Source organism: Callospermophilus lateralis, chromosome 1 (assembly GCF_048772815.1).
Source record: "Callospermophilus lateralis isolate mCalLat2 chromosome 1, mCalLat2.hap1, whole genome shotgun sequence".
Lineage (NCBI taxonomy): Eukaryota > Metazoa > Chordata > Mammalia > Rodentia > Sciuridae > Callospermophilus > Callospermophilus lateralis.
In genome coordinates this window covers 190,054,936-190,076,088 of record NC_135305.1, presented here as the reverse complement: position 1 = coordinate 190,076,088, position 21,153 = coordinate 190,054,936, and the positions used below count along the sequence as shown (strand labels likewise).

Here is a 21,153-nt window from a genome sequence, read left to right as displayed (position 1 = left end):
GGAAAGTGCTTACACAGCTATAAATTCAGCTTTTCTGTACAGCCACCACTGAATGTGTCAGAGGAATCCAAGGCTCTTTCTTGGTACCTGTCACTACTCTTCCTCCATTCAGTTAGCAAATACTTACGGTGGGTCTGCCATCTGACAGGCACTGTTCTGGGTACTTTCTAGGCACTCGGACATAACACTGGGAACCAAATGCCCCCAAATATTCCATATCTATGTCCTATACAATACAATTCAATACAATTGATGAACCAGGGAATGAAGCCATTCTCCGCTGATGGCCGAGTTTGGGGTGTCTGAGGGGACCCCCTGACTGTGATCCAAGGACTATCCACAATGACGAACTAGAGGGAGGGTTCGTGATCCAGCTTAGCCCACGGACACCATCATGTTTTTGTTAGTCTTTAATAATGTTAGATCGTTCTTGGGGCTCAGTACTGTAGTGAACCCCTAAACGGAAACAACTCTTAGGGTGAGGAAAGCTGTTCTCCCAACAGAGCATGATGTTCATGTTTATCCATGCCAGTTCTTAAAAACGTAGTTTCAAATGGCCTTGGCCAAATGAAATCACTAGGCACATTTATCGTATTTAATAGAAGTTCTAAAATTAAGTGCAGACATCCATCTTGCTGATTGAAAACCTTTTTGTGAGGGAACATTCTACTTGCTGCCTGCCGGGAAAACCCTGCCCAGCAGCCCAACACTGTCGCGGGGATGGGGTCCTCCTTCTCCTCAGAGGCAAGAAAACAAAGGCTCAGAAGAGAAAATGGACAGAATTAGCCCTGAGGGACTGAGGGGGCTGGAGTTGAATCTTAAAGGCTGCTTTAAATAGAAGGCTACCAATGTGACCTGCAGCAGCACTTCCTCTATGCCCTTGTGGAGATGCCCCATGGTGGGGGTGGGGGTGGGGGTGGGGCTGCCCGCTAACTGTCCCTTCTAGGGACACACTGCCTTGCAAGCTCTTCTCTTTTGGATCTTTTGTTGCAAAGATGTCACTTCTTTTGAGATGATCTAGGTGATGGGGCGTTTCGGTCTGTTCCTACCTGTTTTCAGTGGCCCCTGAAAGCCCTGACCATAACACACCAAGGCTTCCTACCTCCTGTTTGAAAGCAAGTGACCCAGTGGGGTGTTCCAACGCAGGTTCAGAAATTCAACCCCAGCTCTAGCAAAGGGCAAGTTCTTAAACTTCTCTAAACCTCAAACTTCCTTGCTAACAAAATGGGGGTCTGAAAGCCTACCTTGCAGAGCAGCTATTGGAATTAAAGGACTGTAGGTGTAAAAATGCTCAAATGCCTGGGAAAGTGGAGAGAAGCAGTAAGGGTAGTTTCGTGCTTTCCCTACTCCACACACAGGCTTGCAAACAGCGGGACTGCAACCCCGGACAAGCCACCCCTAACCAGAAATCAGTGCAACTACGGGGGTGCACTGTGTGTGTTTGTGTTTGGCATGGAATGGGGTTCAAGCTTGTAGATTTGCTAAGACCCAGAAAAGTCAATCAACAGACACAGCTGGTAGAGGTAGAAATGACCCTAGAATTCAAGGGACCTAAAATGTGTCATCTGGTTTCTTCTCAGCCATAAGATTCTACCTACTCCTATGAAATCCAATACCACTCAATTTTTTCTTTATCAGACCATGTTTTAATTTTCTTCCAAACTGACCATCTGTCCCTGGTATGAGACAGCAAGTTCAAAGTTCCTCTAAGAAACTTTCTTGTGCTCACTAGAACCTGACCTAGGTCCTGAAACCTGGTGGGTCTTCAACACAGAAATGCTGAAAGGTGACTGAATGGTGAACACAGTTGTAAGAGACTTGCCCATGAAACTAGGGAATAATAGAAGACAGTGAATAATTACAGGCCTGCTCTGGTAGGCTCACCTTTTTGCAAGGTGGTTTTGTCACTTGTCACCCTACCACCTAGGCTGTTTCTCCACCCACTGAATCTAGGTTCAGTCATGTAATTGCTTTGGTCAACAGGACACAGCAAATGCACTGCAAACAGAGGCTGAACACTGTTTGCACCTTCGTGGCCTTCTCTCTGGTGGGAACTCACTGACCACCAGTGAACAAACCCAGGTGAGGCTAATGGTGAGCAGCAACTTTGGGGAGGAATCAGGAATCTAACCAAGGACCCAGTCAGGTGAGTGAGGACATCATAGACCCTGTGATCCAAGCCCAGCCAGCCAAGATAAGAACACTGCCCAATACTGTAATCCAGGTCCAAGATAGTTAGTCAATAAGCATTTGGGTTATTTGCCAAGCAGGAAAAGCTAACTGATACAGTAGCTTATAGTATGCATTCTAAAAATCATTCCTAAGTGGGATGTCAGTTGTTTCTGGAAGTCACTCGATTAAAGGAAATCATAAATTTTTCTGATGTTGGATGATGAAAAAGTAAATGAGGGGAAAAAGGAATGACCAGACAGTGAGAGTGGTCTTGAGTCTACCAAGTCAGGAGCCCTGGGCAGGTATGCACCTACTCTTTTTGCAGTGAGGAGGGGTTCAGCAATCCCAGGCCTTTGGTCCATTAAAACCAGCTGGTCTGCCACCTGTCACACGAGCCCTTTGGGCTACCAGCTTCTGAGTGTTAGAAACTGTGAGATGGAACATATCATCATGTACTACGGTAGAGGCCAGAGAACCACACCCCAAGCACCAAACTTGGCCCATTGCTGGTCTTTATAGGTAAACTTTTACTGGAATACAACCACACCCACTCTTCTGCACCATATTTATGGCTCCCTTCCTGCTACAATGGCAGCATTGAGTCATTATGACAGAGGCCATAATGGCCCTCAAAGCCTAAAATGTTTACCCTATGGATTTCTGCAGAAATGATTTGCCAATCCCTGTTCTATGAGGATCCAGGGAGGCTCAGGTTTGGTCTTAACCTGAGTCTTGAATGAAAGACACGCAGTATGCTTTCCTTTCTTTTTTTTTTTCTTTCTTCTTCCTCTTCTTTTTTTTTTTTTTAATTTTGCATAAAGGAACAAGGAAATGCTGAAAGAACATTATGCGAAGAGTACTAAGATTAGAACTGATGTTACCACACTGTGTGCAAAAGTAATTATTCTAAGTTAATGCTAATACAAATAATAACTAAGAACATATAGTCATTATATGTCAAATACTATTCTATATGCCTTATACACAATAACTAATTTTTTTAAACTATTCTTTTTTTTCAAGAGAGAGAGTTTTTCAATATTTATTTTTTAGTTTTCGGCGGACACAACATCTTTGTTTGTATGTGGTGCAGAGGATCGAACCTGGGCCGCTCGCATGCCAGGCGAGCGCGCCACCGCTTGAGCCACATCCCCAGCCCATAGTAACTAATTTTATGCTCACAACAATACAGTGAGGGAGGTGACATTATCTTGATTTTTCGAGATGGGTAGAGAGAGTCAGAAAATTTATGATGCTTGGCCAAGGACACCAAGCAAAAAAAAAAAAAAAAAAAAAAATAGCCTACCTAGGGTTCAACTGGTGTTCTCAGGCTAGATTCTACACTCTTTGGAAGCTGAGAAAATAGAAGTGTAAAATAGGATTAAGGCCAAAATTGTGCATAAATTTTAGCTCTGAGTAATGAAACTGTTTCCTAAAGACACATGATTTTATTTTATATTGTCTTAATTTATTTTTTATTATCTGATTATTTTATTTCTAACATTGCTTTATGATTTTATATTGCCAAGCCTTCCTGGCTAACCACACTACATGTTCATTTTATGTACTCTTTGTGCCCTGCATAAAAAAGAAACTGCCATTGCTCAGCTGGAAATCCCCTAAACGGGACATCCCAAGGGCGTGTCTGGAGGTTATGTTGCCATGGTGATGTTGTGTCAATACAGCAACCACTGACCATTCCCAGAGGTGAACCACAACCCATTCATTAAATTCTGACCATCATCATATGTCTGAAACAGTGGCTGAGATTACCACCTGGTCCCTAGGAAGATGAAAGGTTCTCTTTCCCAAATAATGGTCAATAACGTCATCCTGGTTATGACAGGCAGAAGCCACTGTATGCATTACTACTTCTCTTTTTTTGGTGGGGGGGAGGATGGGAGGAATCAGGGACTGAACTCAGGGGCACTCAACCTCTGAGCCACATCCCCAGCCCTATTTTGTATTTTATTTAGAGACAGGGTCACACTGAGTTGCTTAGCGCCTTGTTGCTAACGCCAGCTTTGAACTCCTGATCCTCCTGCTTCAGTCTCCCAAGTCACTGGGATTACAGGCATGTGCCACCATACCCTGCTTATGTATTGCTTCTTGAAGATATATTGTGAGTTCTGTTTGGGAGTGCTACTTTAAAGAAAAGGCTCCCAGACCAGAGTAGTCACCTGGAGTCTCCAGACAAAGGTTCTACCAGGATCAGGGGCTCACTACTGCATCTGCTAGTTGCTCAAAATGATATCATGCATGTGGCCCACTGTAAATATCACATTAAACATAGGGAAAAATTCAAAAGAAAAGTTGCTTCTTCATCATGACCCTATTATTACAAGGGAGAGAGGCCAAATAGTCTTCAATAGGATTAACTTTTTACAGACTAACAGAGCATTGATTGATATATATTTTCTCAAGACATTTTGGATATGTGTATCAAACACCTTAAAAAATGTACAAAACCACTTAGAAAGGCCACTGCTACGAATTTACCTCATGGAAATTTTCAGAGGTACACTGAAAGGCATATACCTAAGATATTATTATAAAAGAGTCAAATTAGAAGCACCCTAATTGTATAACAATATTAGCTAACCAAATTATAACCATAAATAATTACATTAATTGTGTGACCATAAAAAATGTACAGTTGTTTAACTTTTAATAATGAAATGCTATTAAACTTCAAAAAGCAGATTAAAAACTAATATACAACAAAAAATCCTATTTTTATAGATATTTTTAAAAACAACATGCAAATACTCATAGAAAGACTGAGTTTTAATAGGGGTTTTCTTTCAAGTTTTTTGTTTATATATATAAATTTTATATATATAAAATAAACTCTTCATTGTGTTGGTACTTATTAAAAATAATCCATAAGATTATATTTTATACTTTTAAAAGGTGTATGTCTTTCTTTAGCTGCTATATTACACTTTGATTTTCCCATGTCTTTTAGTTTTGTGATTTTTTTTTCACTATATATTCCCAGAAGTAAAAATGCAGACTAAGTCTTTCTCCACAACCAGGAGGAAAGGCATTCAGGGGTCCAGAGGCCCACCAACAACACAGAAATGATCAATTTCAACATCTGGCTGGAGAACTCATCTGATCTGGCTGGGTCTATGGTTCTGTTAAAAATATATACCATCCTGTGTCTCTGGACCACTTAACTGAGTTTATCCAAGTTGTTTGTGCTGGTATGGGTTTTGTTTTTGTTGGGGTTTTTCCTAGAGTCAGAATCCCAAAGAAACCAAGAGGTCAGAGAATAAGCCGACTGAGGCTGACGGAAACAGTCTGCAAGTACAGCTCACACTGCACGTCCTGGCATCTGCCATGAGGGAGGTCACATTGGATCGTTTCTTTCCCCAGGACATCATGGGAGTAGGGAGACAGAGAAACAACACACTATTCTCAGATTTCTGAGAAGACATGAGATGAATTAAAAGTTTGGGGAAATAAAAAAGCATCTTTTCATCTGGCTTTTGAATGAACACCAGAAAATGGTTTATTTATAAGTTCATAGCACATGGACAAAATGAACTAGCATCCTGCTGAAACCTTCCCAAATTTCAGGATACATTTAATTAGATACAGCAAAGGGGTACCAATCATAGAACGATAATTAGAGGCACTTGCTCTTTAGCTAATACCAATCGGCTTCCCAGGTAACTCTTCTATCCACCACACTGAAAGATACTGGAAGAAAAAAAAATTCCTTTCAAAAGACCCTCACAATCCCAGAGGGTGAAAGGTGTTCCTAAGTATTCCATGAATTTCTCCAAGCTAGCATGACCCTGTAAAATAAGACATGTTTATCTAAATGATTTGAAAGGAAGGGGAAAAGTCCCTTTGAAGAGTTGAGTGAAATTACTTTGAAGAGTTGAGTGAAATTTACACATCTGTTCAGCGTATATCTTTTTTTTAACACTATACCTTTATTTATTTATTTGTATGTGGTGCTGAGAATCGAACCCAGTGCCTCACATGTGCTAGACAATTGCTTTACCACTGAGCCACAGCCGTGACCTGGCCTATATCTTTATCACTCACTATATGCCAGATTATATGTGAGGTCCTGGGCAACAGAGCTAGGGTCTCTACCCACTTGTAGAGTGGGTAGAGAATTAGACATGGAGTCAGAGAGACTGAATAAAAAATGGCCCCTACTTTCCTCCCTCTATGGCCATTCCCCTTATACTGTGACTTTGAAGTTCCTCCCACTATAAACGTTCTCACCCATTGAATCTAGACTGACATTAAGACTCGCTTTGGCTACTTGACATGGCAGAAGGGCTAGTGGGTTGTTTCTGCATCGAGGCCCTTGTGTGCTTCTGTTCTCTCCTCTGGAAACCTACCTTGGCCAATAACATAAGCCAGCCCACATGGAAGACAGATGAGGCTCCCTGCCAATAGCATCCCTAGAAGCAGAACTGACTAGCTAACCTGCAGCTGACCAGAGAAACATGGTGCAGCATAGCTGAGACCAGATCAGCCACCCAGACACGCCAGGCCCAAACTGCCAATGCATACAGTCAAAAGCTAAATAAAAGACTGCTGTCTTGCCAGGCGTGGTGGTGTACACCTGTAATCCCAGCAGCTCAGTAGACTGAGGCAGGAGGATCACCAGTTCAAAGCCAATCTCAGGAATTTAGCAAGGCCCTAAGCAACTCAGGGAGACCCTATTTCTAAATAAAATATAAAAAAGGGCTAAGAATGGGGCTCATTGGTTAAATGCCCCTTGGTTCAATCCCCAGTAAAGACTGCTTTCTTAACTCATCAAGGTTTAGCCTTTTTTTTTTTTTTTTTTCAATACAACAGGTCCTAGCCAACACATACAGCAAGGGAGAAAGTGCTAATTCTGATAAGCCAAAGAGAAAAGCTGCGAAGCATGTGTAATATTACTCCAACATGTTAACAACTACAAATGAATCATGCAATTTAGATGTATAAACAACAGAGCTGAGAAGCCATCCAGAGAGGACTTAAGTTATATATGTCTAGGAAACGGCTGAGTCAAGACAGCCGCGGTTCCTTTGATAAACTTTAATATGGATGAGTTGAATTTGCCTATGAGTCATTTTCTTTCTTTCTTTCTCTTGTAAAAAAAACACAAGCTCTTTCACTCAATTAAGCCTGTTGGACTTGATAACAATTGTCTAGCTTGATTCAAAGCAGCCATATCCTCTCTGACACATGTTCAGCCTCCAGTACTCTGTAGGCAGGAACTTTAAATCCAACTCTCCTGAATTTATGACACACGTACAGTAGCAAGTCCCTACAGGCTGAAAATCAAACTGTAATTCAAAGGCCACAGGGCTGAGGAAACAGCCAGGAGATAAATCCCAATTTCAACCTTGGATTGTCTGCAAGTTGATTCAGCCGGCTGTCAGTCATATTTAAAAATAAAGTAAAACTACAAAGATACCAGATGGCATGTTTTAAAAAGAAACAGGATGATGCTTTTCAGGACTCCTTCAAAAGGTTCTTATCGTCTAAAAAGAACTGCTATGTGGGGTGTTTTCAGGGCCTTAGAATCTTTAACCCCAATCAGTCATTTGCAGATGTAAAGAGATACAAGGAAGCAGGGAAAACCATCAAATGCAATCTAACCCATGGTGCTGACTGGAGGTGACCTTACAGATGTCCAAGTGGCCCATTTCTGGAGCTGAGTAGATTACCTCCTATGAGCACTTGCAGAATGAGAGCTCCTGGGGCACATGGGCGTGAGTACTCACCTTACAGCCCTCACAGGCGCTGACCCCATAGTGGTACCCTGATGATTTGTCCTGGCAGACGAAACAGGGCTTGTACACTCGAGGCGGGGGAAGCGGAGACGGAGGGCTGGGGACCAGTTCCTCAGAGCTGGTACTCTGTGTTTCAATCGCTGCAATGGCGATGGGGTGGGGAGAGAACAAAAGAGAAAATGCATTTCAGTTCCTTTATTTTTCATCAGTGAACTCACATGCCTCTGCCCCAAGTTCAGCAACAACACTAGCAGGGATACTCCCATAAAAACAGCTGTCACTGTAGGCCTAGCAGTAGTGACACTGACATTGATGTGGTCTCCTATGGTTTACAGAGCAATCTCATTGCATCTCTAATCTGAAGTTCATCCGTGCCATGTGGGGGTGATGATTTTTAATCACCAATTTATCCTCAAAAGAAACAGAAACTCAGAGAGGGCAGGGATTTTTCCTAGATCAGCAGAGCTAAGGCCTGAATCCAGATCTTTTCACCACCACCCTTCAGAGTTTTCCACTCTTCTGTTTCACCTAACTTCTGCCTCATGGAGTCTTGTCTGATCTATGCTCACTTAACCAAAAGTTAATTTCCTTAAGGGGTAAAAAAAAAAAAAAAAAAAAAAGAAGAAGAAAATGCCTAGTCTGGTCATTCCATGAGTATTTGGCAAGGGTTTTTAACAAGCAGATGTAGCTGGACTCCATGGATAGCAACATCAGTAAGACCTCTGCTTAGTAAGAATGGTCTTTGGGCCAGAAGCATCAGCATCATTTCAGAGCTTATTAGAAACCATAGTATCAGGCATGTGAAATAAAAGTTTGCATTTTAACAAAACACCAGGTGTCTGCATGCACAATTCATGTTTTTCAAGGAGTGGGCTATACCTAATAATGGCACAGAGGGGCATGACTCACTTCCGCTTATGTTGCTATTTATTCTAGATCTCAAAGTAAATCTAGTTTAAACAACAAGATCCCCCATTTCATTATCTAACCACCCAATTCCATGGGATATGGGAATTCACAGAACTTAGACCAAAGTGTCCTTCCATCCCTATTCTCTAGGGTTATATTGAAAGTCAAAGCAAGAACAGGCACTACTCCTACTGCTGGCCAAAAAAAAAAAAAAGTCATAAAACATGTAGACAGTAAATAAAAGCGAACAAATAACGTTCCAGAATCTTCCAGTCTCCCAATCACTTTACAATATACAGAATATTTCTCATGGTACAAAAGTTGCTCCCCTGCTTGTAATTAGCCAGATTCGATATTTTGCTATTTTCTCCTGTAGCTAAACTTTTACCAAGTCAGGCCAACCAAAGAACAACCAAAGAGTATCTTCTTAATCCATCCCCACCTCAGTACCCAGCTCCTACACCAAGCCAGCAGTCACCTCAACTACTACAACAGCCTCTTCATTGGCCTCCCTGGGTCTGCACCTGGTACCCTAAGGGACATTCTTTAAACAAGCAGTTGAGATCATTATTCAAAAGTTAAAATTGGCCAGGCATGATGGCGCACTTCTGTAACCCCAGGGGTTTAGGAGGCTGAGGCAGGAGGAGACCAGGTTCAAAGCCAGTCTCAGCAACTTAGCGAGCCCCTAAATATCTTAAGGAGACCCTATCTCAAAATTCAAAAATAAAAAGGGTTGGGATATGGCTCAGTTGTTCAGCACCCCTGGGTTCAATCCCTGGTGCCAAAGAAAAAAGAAAAAGTTGAGGGGCTGGGGATGTGGCTCAAGCCGTAGCGCGCTCGCCTGGCATGCATGCCGCCCGGGTTCGATCCTCAGCACCACATACAAACAAAGATGTTGTGTTTGCCGAGAACTAAAAAATAAATATTAAAATTCTCTCTCTCTACCTCTCTCTCTTTAAAAAAAAAAAAAGAAAAGAAAAAGTTGAAATTGATCTTTCTTACTTGGCTATCTAAAACCCCCATCAGTCACTGATCCCATACAAGTCAAACTCCTTACCATGTTCTACAATGCTTTTCATAACATGACCCCTTACCAACATCACTGCATCCAATGATTCCCCTCATTTACTGACTTCCAAATAATTGGCTTCTATTCTATCTGTTGAATAGGCCAAGCTCTTAATCAATTTGATTCTACTGTACTGCATCTAGGTGAGGTGGCCTTTCCCTATAGTTCCAGCAACTTGGGGAGGCTAAAGCAAGAGATTGCTTGAGCCCTGGAGTTTTTAGGGAAACCCTGTCTCAAACACATAAATAAATAATTAGATAAATAAATAAATAAGACTATTGTACCAACAATTTCCCCTACCTGGAAATTCTAAGACCTTCACATATCTGATTATTTTTTTATCTCTTAGATCTCAGAGCAAATAACACCTTCTCAGAGATGATTTCTGTAATTAAAATGCCCTTCTGAGGTTGGGGGAGTAGTTCAATGCTAGAGTATGTACTTAGCATGTGTGAGACTATGGGTTCAATCCCCAGGCCAAGACAGAAATGACAGAAATTGCTCCTTCCACTCCCCAACACTCTATCCCATTATTTTATCTTTCTTTTTATAACACCTTAACTGTTGTCCAAATTCAGAAAGTTTACCTGCATATTATATTCTATACCTACCCCCCACCCACCCACCCACACACTAAATATGAATTTCATGAGGCTAAGAAACCTACCCACCTGTTTACAACTATGTTCTCGGACTAAAACTATTATCTGGCTAATTACAGCAGATAACAGTAAAATATGGAATCTGGCTAATTACAGCAGATAATCAATAAATATTTGCTGAATTAATTCATAAACTTTTCCCTTTTCCTTTCTCATTTCAAGTAGTTAAATGATAAAATTAGAAATCAAATAGCTCTCTTATACTCATTTGCTTCCTTAAAAAAGTAATTAATTAGCCCTTTGGAACAGAATCAAGTATAATTATAGTATTTTCATAATTCAGAAGAATCTTGGAATGAATTCATTGGAGCAATGCAGGTCCTAGTAGAAAAATCTATTACAGTCTTTATTAGTTAGATCCAAGAAATTTGAGACTAAGACACCAATCTCAGGTGCATATTACTCTTGGCAACTAGAAGCCCTGATCTGAATATTGTGGTACAGAGATGCCAACTGTTCACAGAAGGGTGGCTTCTGAGATGTCACTAAAGCTCACCAGCTCTCCAGCTGTAAATGCAAAAGCGCTCCTCATGCTGAGCTAATCAGCTTCACTGAAAGCAAACGAGGAATAACGATATCAACAAGAAAACACTACTTGTTAAAATTAAAAAGCGATATACCGATCATAGCTAAAATCCAAGAAATTTCACACAATCACCCACACTCTTTCACTCGGAGACACCCACTGTGATCATCTCCATACACATCCTGCCAGACTCTTTCTCTTGCACAGAAAAGTTGTTTTGCTTGTTTACTAAAGTGGAATTATCCTAAGGTTGTTTGAGATGTTAACTTACGATGCTGTGAGTTCATTTCCTCAATAAATATTTTTCCTGCAAAACATTCCATTGTGATGAGTATCTTTGTAGCTGATCTCAGCACGTCTTATGATAAATTTTCAGAGGTGGAATTATTAAAAAGAATGCTATTTCAAAACTATTTTGTTAGATTTTTATTTCACGTTGATAAACTGACTTCTAGAAAGACTGGCAATTTCCGCTCCTCCTATCGACATGAGTGAGTCCCTCGCTATATCCTCCCAAATCTTTGGGGTTGGTTTGATTTGTGTGCTTCTACTTTCACTCGTATGTGTCAACGGCTCTGACAGAGCCATGTCATCACCACTATGATCAATCCTGCATTGTGTTATTCACAAGGTGTGTGTTGGGGGGAAGGAGGGTAATGTTCTTCTCGCTCATGGAGAACAGCTAATCTGGCTTGTCTAGGAAAGTTGTAAATAGATTTCTGTTAGGGCTGGGTTCAGCTGTCAAGAGTTATGCCCTGAATTTTAAAAGTGGGTGGTAATTTCCATAAATATGCCACTTCAAATACAGGCACTAAGGAGAGTCCAGCACTTCCTCCTCCTAAGAGAGAGGGCACAGAATCGCGGGCAATGTAATGCCCAAGAAATTCTGGGCACAGGACATGAAAAGGCAGAGGCTCATAGGACATCAAAACCCCCAAAACATTATATTTATTTACACACACACACACGTATTTTTTTCCTTTTTCCTTCAGTGCTGGGGATGGAACCCAGGGACTCACACATGCTAGGCAAGCACTCTACCACTGAGCTACATCTCCAGCCTGACATTTTACAAAGATTGGTAAAAGCCTTTTTCTAGAGATGAGAGTCATTTGTAACACATGAATGAATCCAGAGGGCTTTTCCTAAACAGATGCTGTGAATGAAAATGTCCTGTCGTAAGCAATCAATGGTGAGAACCCCGGACTTTTAAGGCTATGGTGAGTTCACCAGTAATGCTATGGGCTTTCCCATATTAGTACAATGGAGTATCAGACTGTTCATGCGTTCCACTGTTTATTTCACTGACTAATATGCCAGGCGTTGTGTTATATGCTATGGAAAGTGCATGGTATGATCCCTCATCCTGACAAGTTCCACCTAATAGAGAATAAACCAACGATGATTAGAATATAATAAAGTGGTTCCCCATGTGGTTTCACATTAGAACTTCCTGGGGAGCTTTTAAACCATCTATTGCCCAAGTTGTATCTTAGACCTCTTGTCTGGGAATGGGAGTCTGTTCTTAAAAAATTCATTACCACAACAGAATGAACTGGACATAATTTTCCTATGTTCATACATGCACAACCAAAAAAAAAAAGGGAAGCTATACTTCATGTGTGTACGATATGCCAAAGTACATCTACTGTCATGTATAACTGAAAATAATAAATAAAAAAATTTAAAAATTGAATGACTCAGGCAAGGGGGTACTCAAAAACTTGAAAAAAAAAAAAATTCATTCCCAGGTGAATCCAAATTGAGAGTTGGCAATCACTGATATAAGGATAGGGAACTACAGGCCTGTTCAGCTCAGGAGAAATCAAGGGAGGCTTCCCAGAGCAGGTGATGGGGCCATGCTCTGAAGGATGAGTTGGTTCTTCCTATTGTGTTTTGTAATTTAAATCCTACAAATGCCATTAAAGAATCCAATGCAAAAACAAACAAACAAACAACAAATCTTACATATAATGAGTAACAGTGATCTTCAAAAAAGTTTTTCCACTGATGGTAAAGAATTAAATATTCAGCTATACATATTCAGATATGATCCTCAGAATTAGAGGTCTACAGCCCTTTATTTCTTCGATGTGTCACATAACTATGAAAATAACACAAGGCCAAAAAGAGAAAAGAAAAAAAAAATTCAGTGGTATAGTCAGATCACCAATGCTGGCCTCAGGATAACATGCCAAGACAAGTTCTATAATTACAACCAGGATATGGCAGCAAGATAAAAGATTTGTACTTCAATGCAATCTCTTGCCTCTTTAGTAATGTAGCAAAAACATACTCTGACCAAGTTTATTAGAAGTCCTCTTCCCTGCTGTCTCCTCCTCCCTGAATAAAGACAGTGGGAAACACAGTGGGGGGCCAGCCAGTGGCTCCCCTTTCTCTGGGCATTTTTGGTACTTAAGGTAGATACAGAGAGCTCTGCCATTGATCTGTTCACTGTCATCCTGCTTAAATCAATAATCTATTAGTCCCTTTAAATTAGAGTTAGATTCATCAAATGCCCTTGAGAGGCCTCAAACATTCTGTTCCTTATTCCAGGCAAGCACAATCAGTTCTATGGAATGATAAAATTTTTGCTCAAAAACTCTGCCGGCTCAGCAGACAATGTGTTCTGTATTAGCTCATTCAGCGATCTCAGGCAGGCCAAAAAGGCAGTTTTGAGACTTCCCAGGGGGAAAAGAGCCTTGTGTCATTCAATAAAACAACTGCACTCCCGCCATCCTGATGTGATTTCAGTTTGGGGAAGCAGTCTTTGAGGAATAATTCGGATCTGCTTTTCGCCTCCTGTTTTTATTTATTTCCTTGCTTACTTATTGACTTATTCAGTTCTGTTTGGCAACTGCTTCCCCCAATAAGCAGAGGTTCCAACGTGGTACTCAAATGGCTAACCAGATGGGCGGCCTTGCTTGGTCAGGGCATGGCCAAGACAGTGGTACTTCTGTACCTTGGGTGAGCTGGACGCTTGGCTCTGTGGGTCGCTGCCCGCGTCAGCAGCAGAGATGCTGAGAGGGCATCTCTGTGCTGCATGCCTGGGAATCGTGAGCCTTCAGGAAATCCACAGCAAACAAACCTACACCTGCAAAAGCTCCTGGCCCACATTTAAACCCCTCAGCCCCACAACACAGATGACAGTCACTGAAGAATTCACAGCTAGAGTCACCTTCCTTAGTCATGGACCCTGTTTGCCTTTAAATCAAAGTTCCTCAAAGTATGGTCCAGACCAGCAGCAGAATTTTTACTGGTGGAGAGACAGACACAGGGTTTAAAGTGATTTTCAGGCCATCCACGATGGAGGACCATGACATACTTTCTCCCCCTCCCCAATCCCTCATGGATTGATTGAATTCAACAAAAATGGGTTTCTAGAAGAAAGGCAATAAGGAAAAAAAAAAAAAAAAAAAACAAGATGTCCAAAGCACAAACTCCACCTTTGGTTTTAAAATGATATTTGACAGACATAGAATTCCTCTATCAAATTGCTATAAAAGTTTCAAAACACTGGCTCTCAATTTCTGCATTTCTCCTGCTGGGAACCGGCAACAGGCAGCTCAGACGCCACAGTCCATGGACCCAATTTTGAAAAGCACTGCTCTAAAGGGACTTCGCACTCAGAGGTTGTTTGCAGACAAAACAAAAACAAAACTCAACAAAACCCGCACCGGTATTGGAACTGTACAAAAGCAGAATCCCCAGTGTTCCCACTGACGCAGCTTTCTCAAACACTGCCCCAACTCTGGGGGTGATTCACGGCCTGCATAAAAGCATAAGAATAATGACACTGCTGTCTGGGAGGAGGCCCAGGCACCTAAGAACTCAACTCACCTGAGAAAACACAGTATAAATGTCCTTGTTGTTACAACACACCTGAGTGTCATTTAAACACAGAGAAAGTCTCCAACAATAGTTCCCTTCACGATTCCTTACATGCTTGGCATTTTTCTAAAGGTTAGATTAAGCAGCAGATAACAATTTTTTTTTTTTTTTTTTTTAAGAGGGCTCAGTATACTTTTCTTTCTTGGTGAGACTTAATTTACGGCTGGCTAACCCCTGTTGACAGACTGCAGGATTTTATGTTGGGCCTGATTAAAGAGAGGCAGGCAGGCAGGCAGGCAGGCATCGGGCATTATGAAAGTCCTGCCTTTTTTACTAGAACCTTCTATGATTAAGACAGTATTTTAATGCACTCTCTGGGCAGTTGAGTCTTAAAAGGAAAAGAGAGTTGTAAAGCAAAAGGCATTTCCTGCATGGCCCCAGGGGAATTTTGAGCCCAGAGGATCCAGGGTCCCGGAGGCAGCAGTCATTTCAGCTAATTAAGGGAGAAGAGCAAAGTGTTGCACGGGATCGAAACTGTTCTGTTGGGCTTCATTTTTGTTGGCACCGAGGAGAACCGATCTGGACCCCCCCCACCCCCACCCCCTTCCCATTTTCTGTTGGATTCGCTGCAGGATCGCAAAGCCCACAGCTCACATACATTAGGGAGAGAGTCAAAGGAAACGCCAAAGTTCAACTAAAGTACAAGTAATTAGAACCAGATTCTCCGCGGCCGCCCGTGGGTGCGCATGCGCGTGTGAGCGCGTGTAGACGTTTTATTAAAATGTCATTTACATGCCTCCGAATGTTCGAGTGGAGGAGTGGGGGCGGGGGGGGGAGCCGTATACTGTCGCTCATTTCATTTTCATGTCACCTCTCCTTGAGGGGTTCTGCTTTTAATCATCTTTCAGGAGAAGCGGTTTGTTTCCACACGCACACACACATGGGTTTTGCAAATCTGTGAACCGCCTTCTGAAAATGAGGTAATTGTCGAACAAGAAAAGCCCTGCTTTGAAACTGTCTTGCCTCACTCTTGTGGGCTGGCTTTGTTATTATTAAGCAGCTCCAAGATTAGTCCCGGGTTTGGGGCAGGCGAGGGAGGGAGGGAGGGAGGCAGGGGGCGGGAGCGAAGGAAAACACGGCGGCGGCCCTTGGCAGTCTTGACTCAGTAACCTGCCCGTGACCCTGAAGAAGTGTGTGTTTGCCCGGGTCACTGTGGATCCTGGCCGAGGGCCGGAGCTGGGTTATGAGAATCCCTGCTATTCTGACCACACATGTAACAGGTGCTGGACACAGGCAGGGGACAAAAGGAGGGGTTGGGGGGAAGACTTTGATTTTTTTTTTTTTTTTTTTTTTTTTGCATCTTTAAAGAAAGACTGGCTTTTCAAAGTGTGAAGCTGGACCAATAGCAGCAACAGCAGCATCGTCTGGGAAATTGTTACAATGCAGAATCTCAGCTTCACCCCAGAATTAGGAATCAGAAGAGGCATCTTAGCAAAATCCCCTGGTAATTCCTATACACATTAACGTTTGAGACGCTAACATTAAGGGGAACAAAAAAAAAAAAAAAAAAAGGAGGGAGAGGGTTTCATTGTCCTACCTGCCTCTAATCTCAAATAGTTGGCTGAGTCACTTTGGCGTGGGAACTCCATCCAGCTTCCCTTTTGCACAGGTCTGTACTAAGTACTGCACCTTGTTAAGTGCTTAATACATTAAGATCTTCAGGCTGTGTTTATCCTCACCATAAACTAAAAGCTTTCCTTGTCTCCCACGGAATTTTAGTAGCAGCTGTTAGTTGGCAGTGGGTTCAAAGTTGCACAGGAAAAGCCTGAACTAATAGTAACTCCTATTTATTGAGCACTTACTATACGTCATGGGTCTTGCTAAGTGCTTAATGCATATTAACTCATTTGCTCCTCCACAAAGCCAGGAGAGAAGAGAGAGCAGGAGCTCTTCACCTTACCATAAGGAGATTTAAAAACACAAGGATGCTTTTAGCTATTCCAATTGGCCGAAATATGCATTGCTATAATTTCATTAAAACCCACAGCTTTCTAACTTTTCATTTTCTATCTTCTTTGTTTGTTTAGGCTAGAAATGTCTGCTTGGGCCTCAAATTGGAGAACTGCAGAACTATGTAAACTCTCTTTATTTTAATTCATGGTTTTGATTTTCCAAAGCCTGGTATGGGTATATGTGAAAAGCCAGTCTGGACCTCAGGAAGAGGTAAGGCTCAAGACCCACTCCTCACTCTGGTTTGTGGCCATACTTGCCTGGGCTCACGGCCTGCAGGGGCAGTGATTTCTAGAACCCACCTTTACCATAGGAAGTGCTATCATATTTTCACAAGTGACCAGGACACATTCAATATCAACATTTTGCTTCCTAATATGTATTTTTGCTTTAAGGAACATGTTCAAAAATTACCTCATAGGGTGTTTTGTGTGATGCTTCAAGTCACTGTTTTTTAGAACATAATAAGATGGCTTATGACAGGGTTCAAATAAATTCCGATTCTTAAAATCACTTAACAGGCCGACACATTTAACTGCTTATTAATGATCTGAACTGGGAGGCATCAGAAAGGGAACTGCATTAAGGGAACAAATGCTCGAACAGGTCTCAGGAGTCATGTGTAGATGAAGCTAATTGCATAGCAATATTAAGGTCCCCCTGAAGAGTTTATCTCAACACCAAATGATTCAGTTCCATATTCCGCTTCTAATCAGGATTCCCATAATTTTTAAAGAGCAATTATCATAGTAATAAATGACATTCTTTTTATCTGTTCAAATTTCCTGCATGCAAAATAGGTTCAAATGGGAGCATTAAAATCTATATCACTTCACATTTTTTTTTTTTTTTGCTTATGTATTGTAAACACATTTGAAAACCACGTAAGTATTAACTTCATAGAAAAGTAGTTTGGGAGATGTCTTTTGGAATATTTAAGGAAAACAACAATAGAACTATGCTTTGTCACATGCCTCACCCCATGTGCTCTGACTTCCCAGCAAGTCCAAGTACAATTGATTACACTAGAATTCAGCCAAACCCTTCTTTCTCAAAAACAAATGCTCTGTTTGCTTAGCTACCAATTTGCTACAAAATAGTTTTTCTGTTTTGTTTTGACTTGTATTTTGCAGGTAAACACAATTTAACAGCCTAAAATAACTATGAAGCCAGTTTGCTCTTCATGATGAACAGTTTCCTTGGTTTCTAAAAGGAAAGAGAACACTGTGAGCTTGCGAAAAATTTTGTGACAAAGGTGGTGGGAAGTTCATGAGCTTTGCTACCAGGTGAACTTGGACTTGATTCCTCTTCTGCCACTTGGGAATGTAATGGCCATAGAATTTTCTTTAGTGTCTCCTCCCTGAAAATTCAGAAAATCCTAAAATCCTTGTTGGTAAAAGGTAGACAATGTTTGCAATTTGCTTGGTATACAGCATGTGCTCAATAAATGACCAGCTTTTCACATATACCCCCAAAACATTTCTCCTCCATAAACCTTAATCTAGGACAGGGTTTCTTATCTAGGGCAAAATTTCTTTACCAGCACTGATTTTGCCCCTTAGGTATACACTGTAACATCTGGAGACACTTTGGCTATTGCCTTTGGGGGCTGCTACTAGTATCTATGAGGTAGAGCCAGGGAGGCTACAAAACATTTTACAATGCACAGTACAGGCAGGCCCCTCCCCACTCCCCCCCAAAAAGAATCATCTGGTTCAAGTTATAAACAGTGCTCAAGTTGAAAACCCCTGATCCAGGGTGAGTGTACTACTCATAGGGAGTCTCTGGGACAGCAAAGAAAATAATTTCCTATCCTTCATGAGAAGTACAAACTGCAGACTCCTAGAGGGCAGAAGGCAAAAGCTCAGTTCCTAATTCTGCCTCTTACCAGCTGTCAATCAATATTCCTGATCCTCAGGGTCCTAATATAAGGAATGGATGATATGTATGTGTATAACATGGCAGGGGTTATACTTCGTAAACTTTAAAAAAAAAGTGTGAAAACACACAAAAATATTGCCAACACTTTATTATTACAGTATTGGGGGGGAAGTGGGTTAAGTCCACACCTTAATGATAAAATGAATATTGTCACTGCCGGAAATGACAGAAGAGTCTGTAGAGTCTATCAAATTCCAGCATTACTGCAACAACAAGAAGAAACATTTTGGTAAGCACTGTGGGCTAATCATTCCCATTCTGCTCTGAGCACTTTACATATATGAATTCATTTGACTCCCACAGTGGCCCTCTAAGCTAGCTAGTTCTAATGTTTCTTTTTTTACAAGCAAGAAACTAGAGGCACAGGAAGGCTAAATAACTTGCTCAAGGTCATGCAGTTGGCAAGTGATGGGCATGAACTTGAACTTAACTAGTCTTCAGATCAAGAAAATGGGTCTGATCCAGGGACTGAGAGGGGAAAACGGTAACATCCTCTTTTCTGACTGCCCAGAACTTGCAGAAGCAGCTTTTACAAGCAGCAAGTTTCAGCAGCAGAACTTAGTCCTGCCTAAGGACTAAAAGTAAAACCAGAGAATTACAAGGAAAAGAAGTTAAGGAGATAGAAAAAATGTCCTTTTCTTCTTTCCAGTCAGGGCTATAAAGCAGGAAAGTCCCCCAGAAGCAAACCCAGGAATTAGAAGGCACCCTGCAGGCCTACCAGCTCCTCCCACATCTTTCCCATCAAGTAATCAACCCCCAGGGGTCAGAACAGCAGCCTCAGACCCAGGTGCCAAAGGACTTTGGCACTGGTCCAAGGGTGTGTGACTGAACCCTATCAGGGGCAATCACCAGGCCCAGCCCAGGACTTGAGGGCTCTGCAGGGAGGGTAAAGGAGAGAACTCTGAGGCCACCACCGCTGGCTGGTTTTCCCTCGCTCACCTGGAGGCCACACACACTCCCTTAACCAAAGCTTATTTGGCACAAGTATGAAAGTAAGATCCAGAATTCTGGAGTTGTATCTACAAAGCTAGAATGTCCCAAGTGTGGAACTGAATTGTTTTCTTCCCAGGAGGACTGGGGTGGGTGGGGCGAGCGCCAGTGCATCCTTACCCTACTTTCTAGTTGATCATAGGATGAAAATTTCATTACTGTCAGAGGTCCACAATACGCATCAGACCAAAAAGACGTACTTGCTGATATTCCATTTAAAAAGAGCCTCGACTTTCTAATACAGAATTACTCCGATTACCAAAGGACAATGCTATGTCGTCATCAATTTGCTAGGATGATATTAATTCCCCCCCCTCCCGGGTCATGACAGTGATTTCTTGCTATAAGAAAGTTGAAAGTTTCAAAGCACTTTAGTTTTGTCTCTTTAAAAATGTTCCAAAGAAAACTTGAAAAAAAAAAAATGATAGTGTGTCCCTCAGTGGATCATTGTGAGGATTGAATGATTCCATGCTGTAAAGTGGCTGTCACCAGTGCCCACCACTTAATAGTGCTACACATCCGTCACTTTCAATACTGTATCCAGCATGTGCTGAGGAATCTCGGTGCCAATCACCTTCCCGTCGTGTATCTCTTGTGCATCAGTCTCACATCTTGAGTTACTCACCTTCACTTCCCTTTTCCCTCTCAAAACAGTCTCCTCTCCTCTTGGACCCAAGAGATTCTCTAGAAGCTAAAGTGAGTAAAACAAATGCCAGTTTTTCCTGCTCACACCCTCCCTCATCGGTCCCTTCCTTCCCAGACCTACAGGCATCAATCCAAAGTACTGCCACTGTCCTCTCCTCACGGGTTTCCCTGGCATGTCCCCAATCCGGGCTGCCCGGCACCCTCCCAACAGCTTCTTTACACACTCCTTTCCACTGTGGCCTCTCCTTTGAGAGCTTTTGACAGCTGCTCAGACCCGAGTCTGAGCTGCTGCGCTGGGCTCACGTGTTGCAGAAGGAAGGGGATCAAGGGAGGGAATGGAGAGGAGGTGGGAGGGGCAAAGAGGACAGGGAGGTGAGCCGTCAATCAGGCCAGAGGCCAGAGCCAAGATGGTGATATAGCCCGGGGTCCTTGGAAGCACAGATCCCTGCCCGCCAAACAGGCATCAAATGTGTCCCAAACTAGAGAAAGGATTTGATTTGATAGGCTTCCCGCCTGGGCAACAAGGCAGATGCACAAGTAGGCTTCGACTTTTTATTTATTTATTTATTTTTTTTTTTATCCCCTGGGGCGATCTCCAACTGAGCTCCATCCCCAGCCCTTTTTAACTGTGAGACAGGGTCT

At 42.1% G+C, this 21,153-nt stretch overlaps 1 protein-coding gene across 1 annotated transcript in view; it reads right to left on the bottom strand.

The window, feature by feature from the left end:
• Rarb (retinoic acid receptor beta) overlaps positions 1 to 21,153 on the bottom strand; it is a 164,789-nt gene that overhangs the window by 127,393 nt on the left and 16,243 nt on the right. The window contains exon 2 of the mRNA XM_076842965.1: positions 7,920 to 8,068. Coding sequence (XP_076699080.1) covers positions 7,920 to 8,068 — 149 coding nt within the window. The remainder of the gene's footprint in view (positions 1 to 7,919; positions 8,069 to 21,153) is intronic.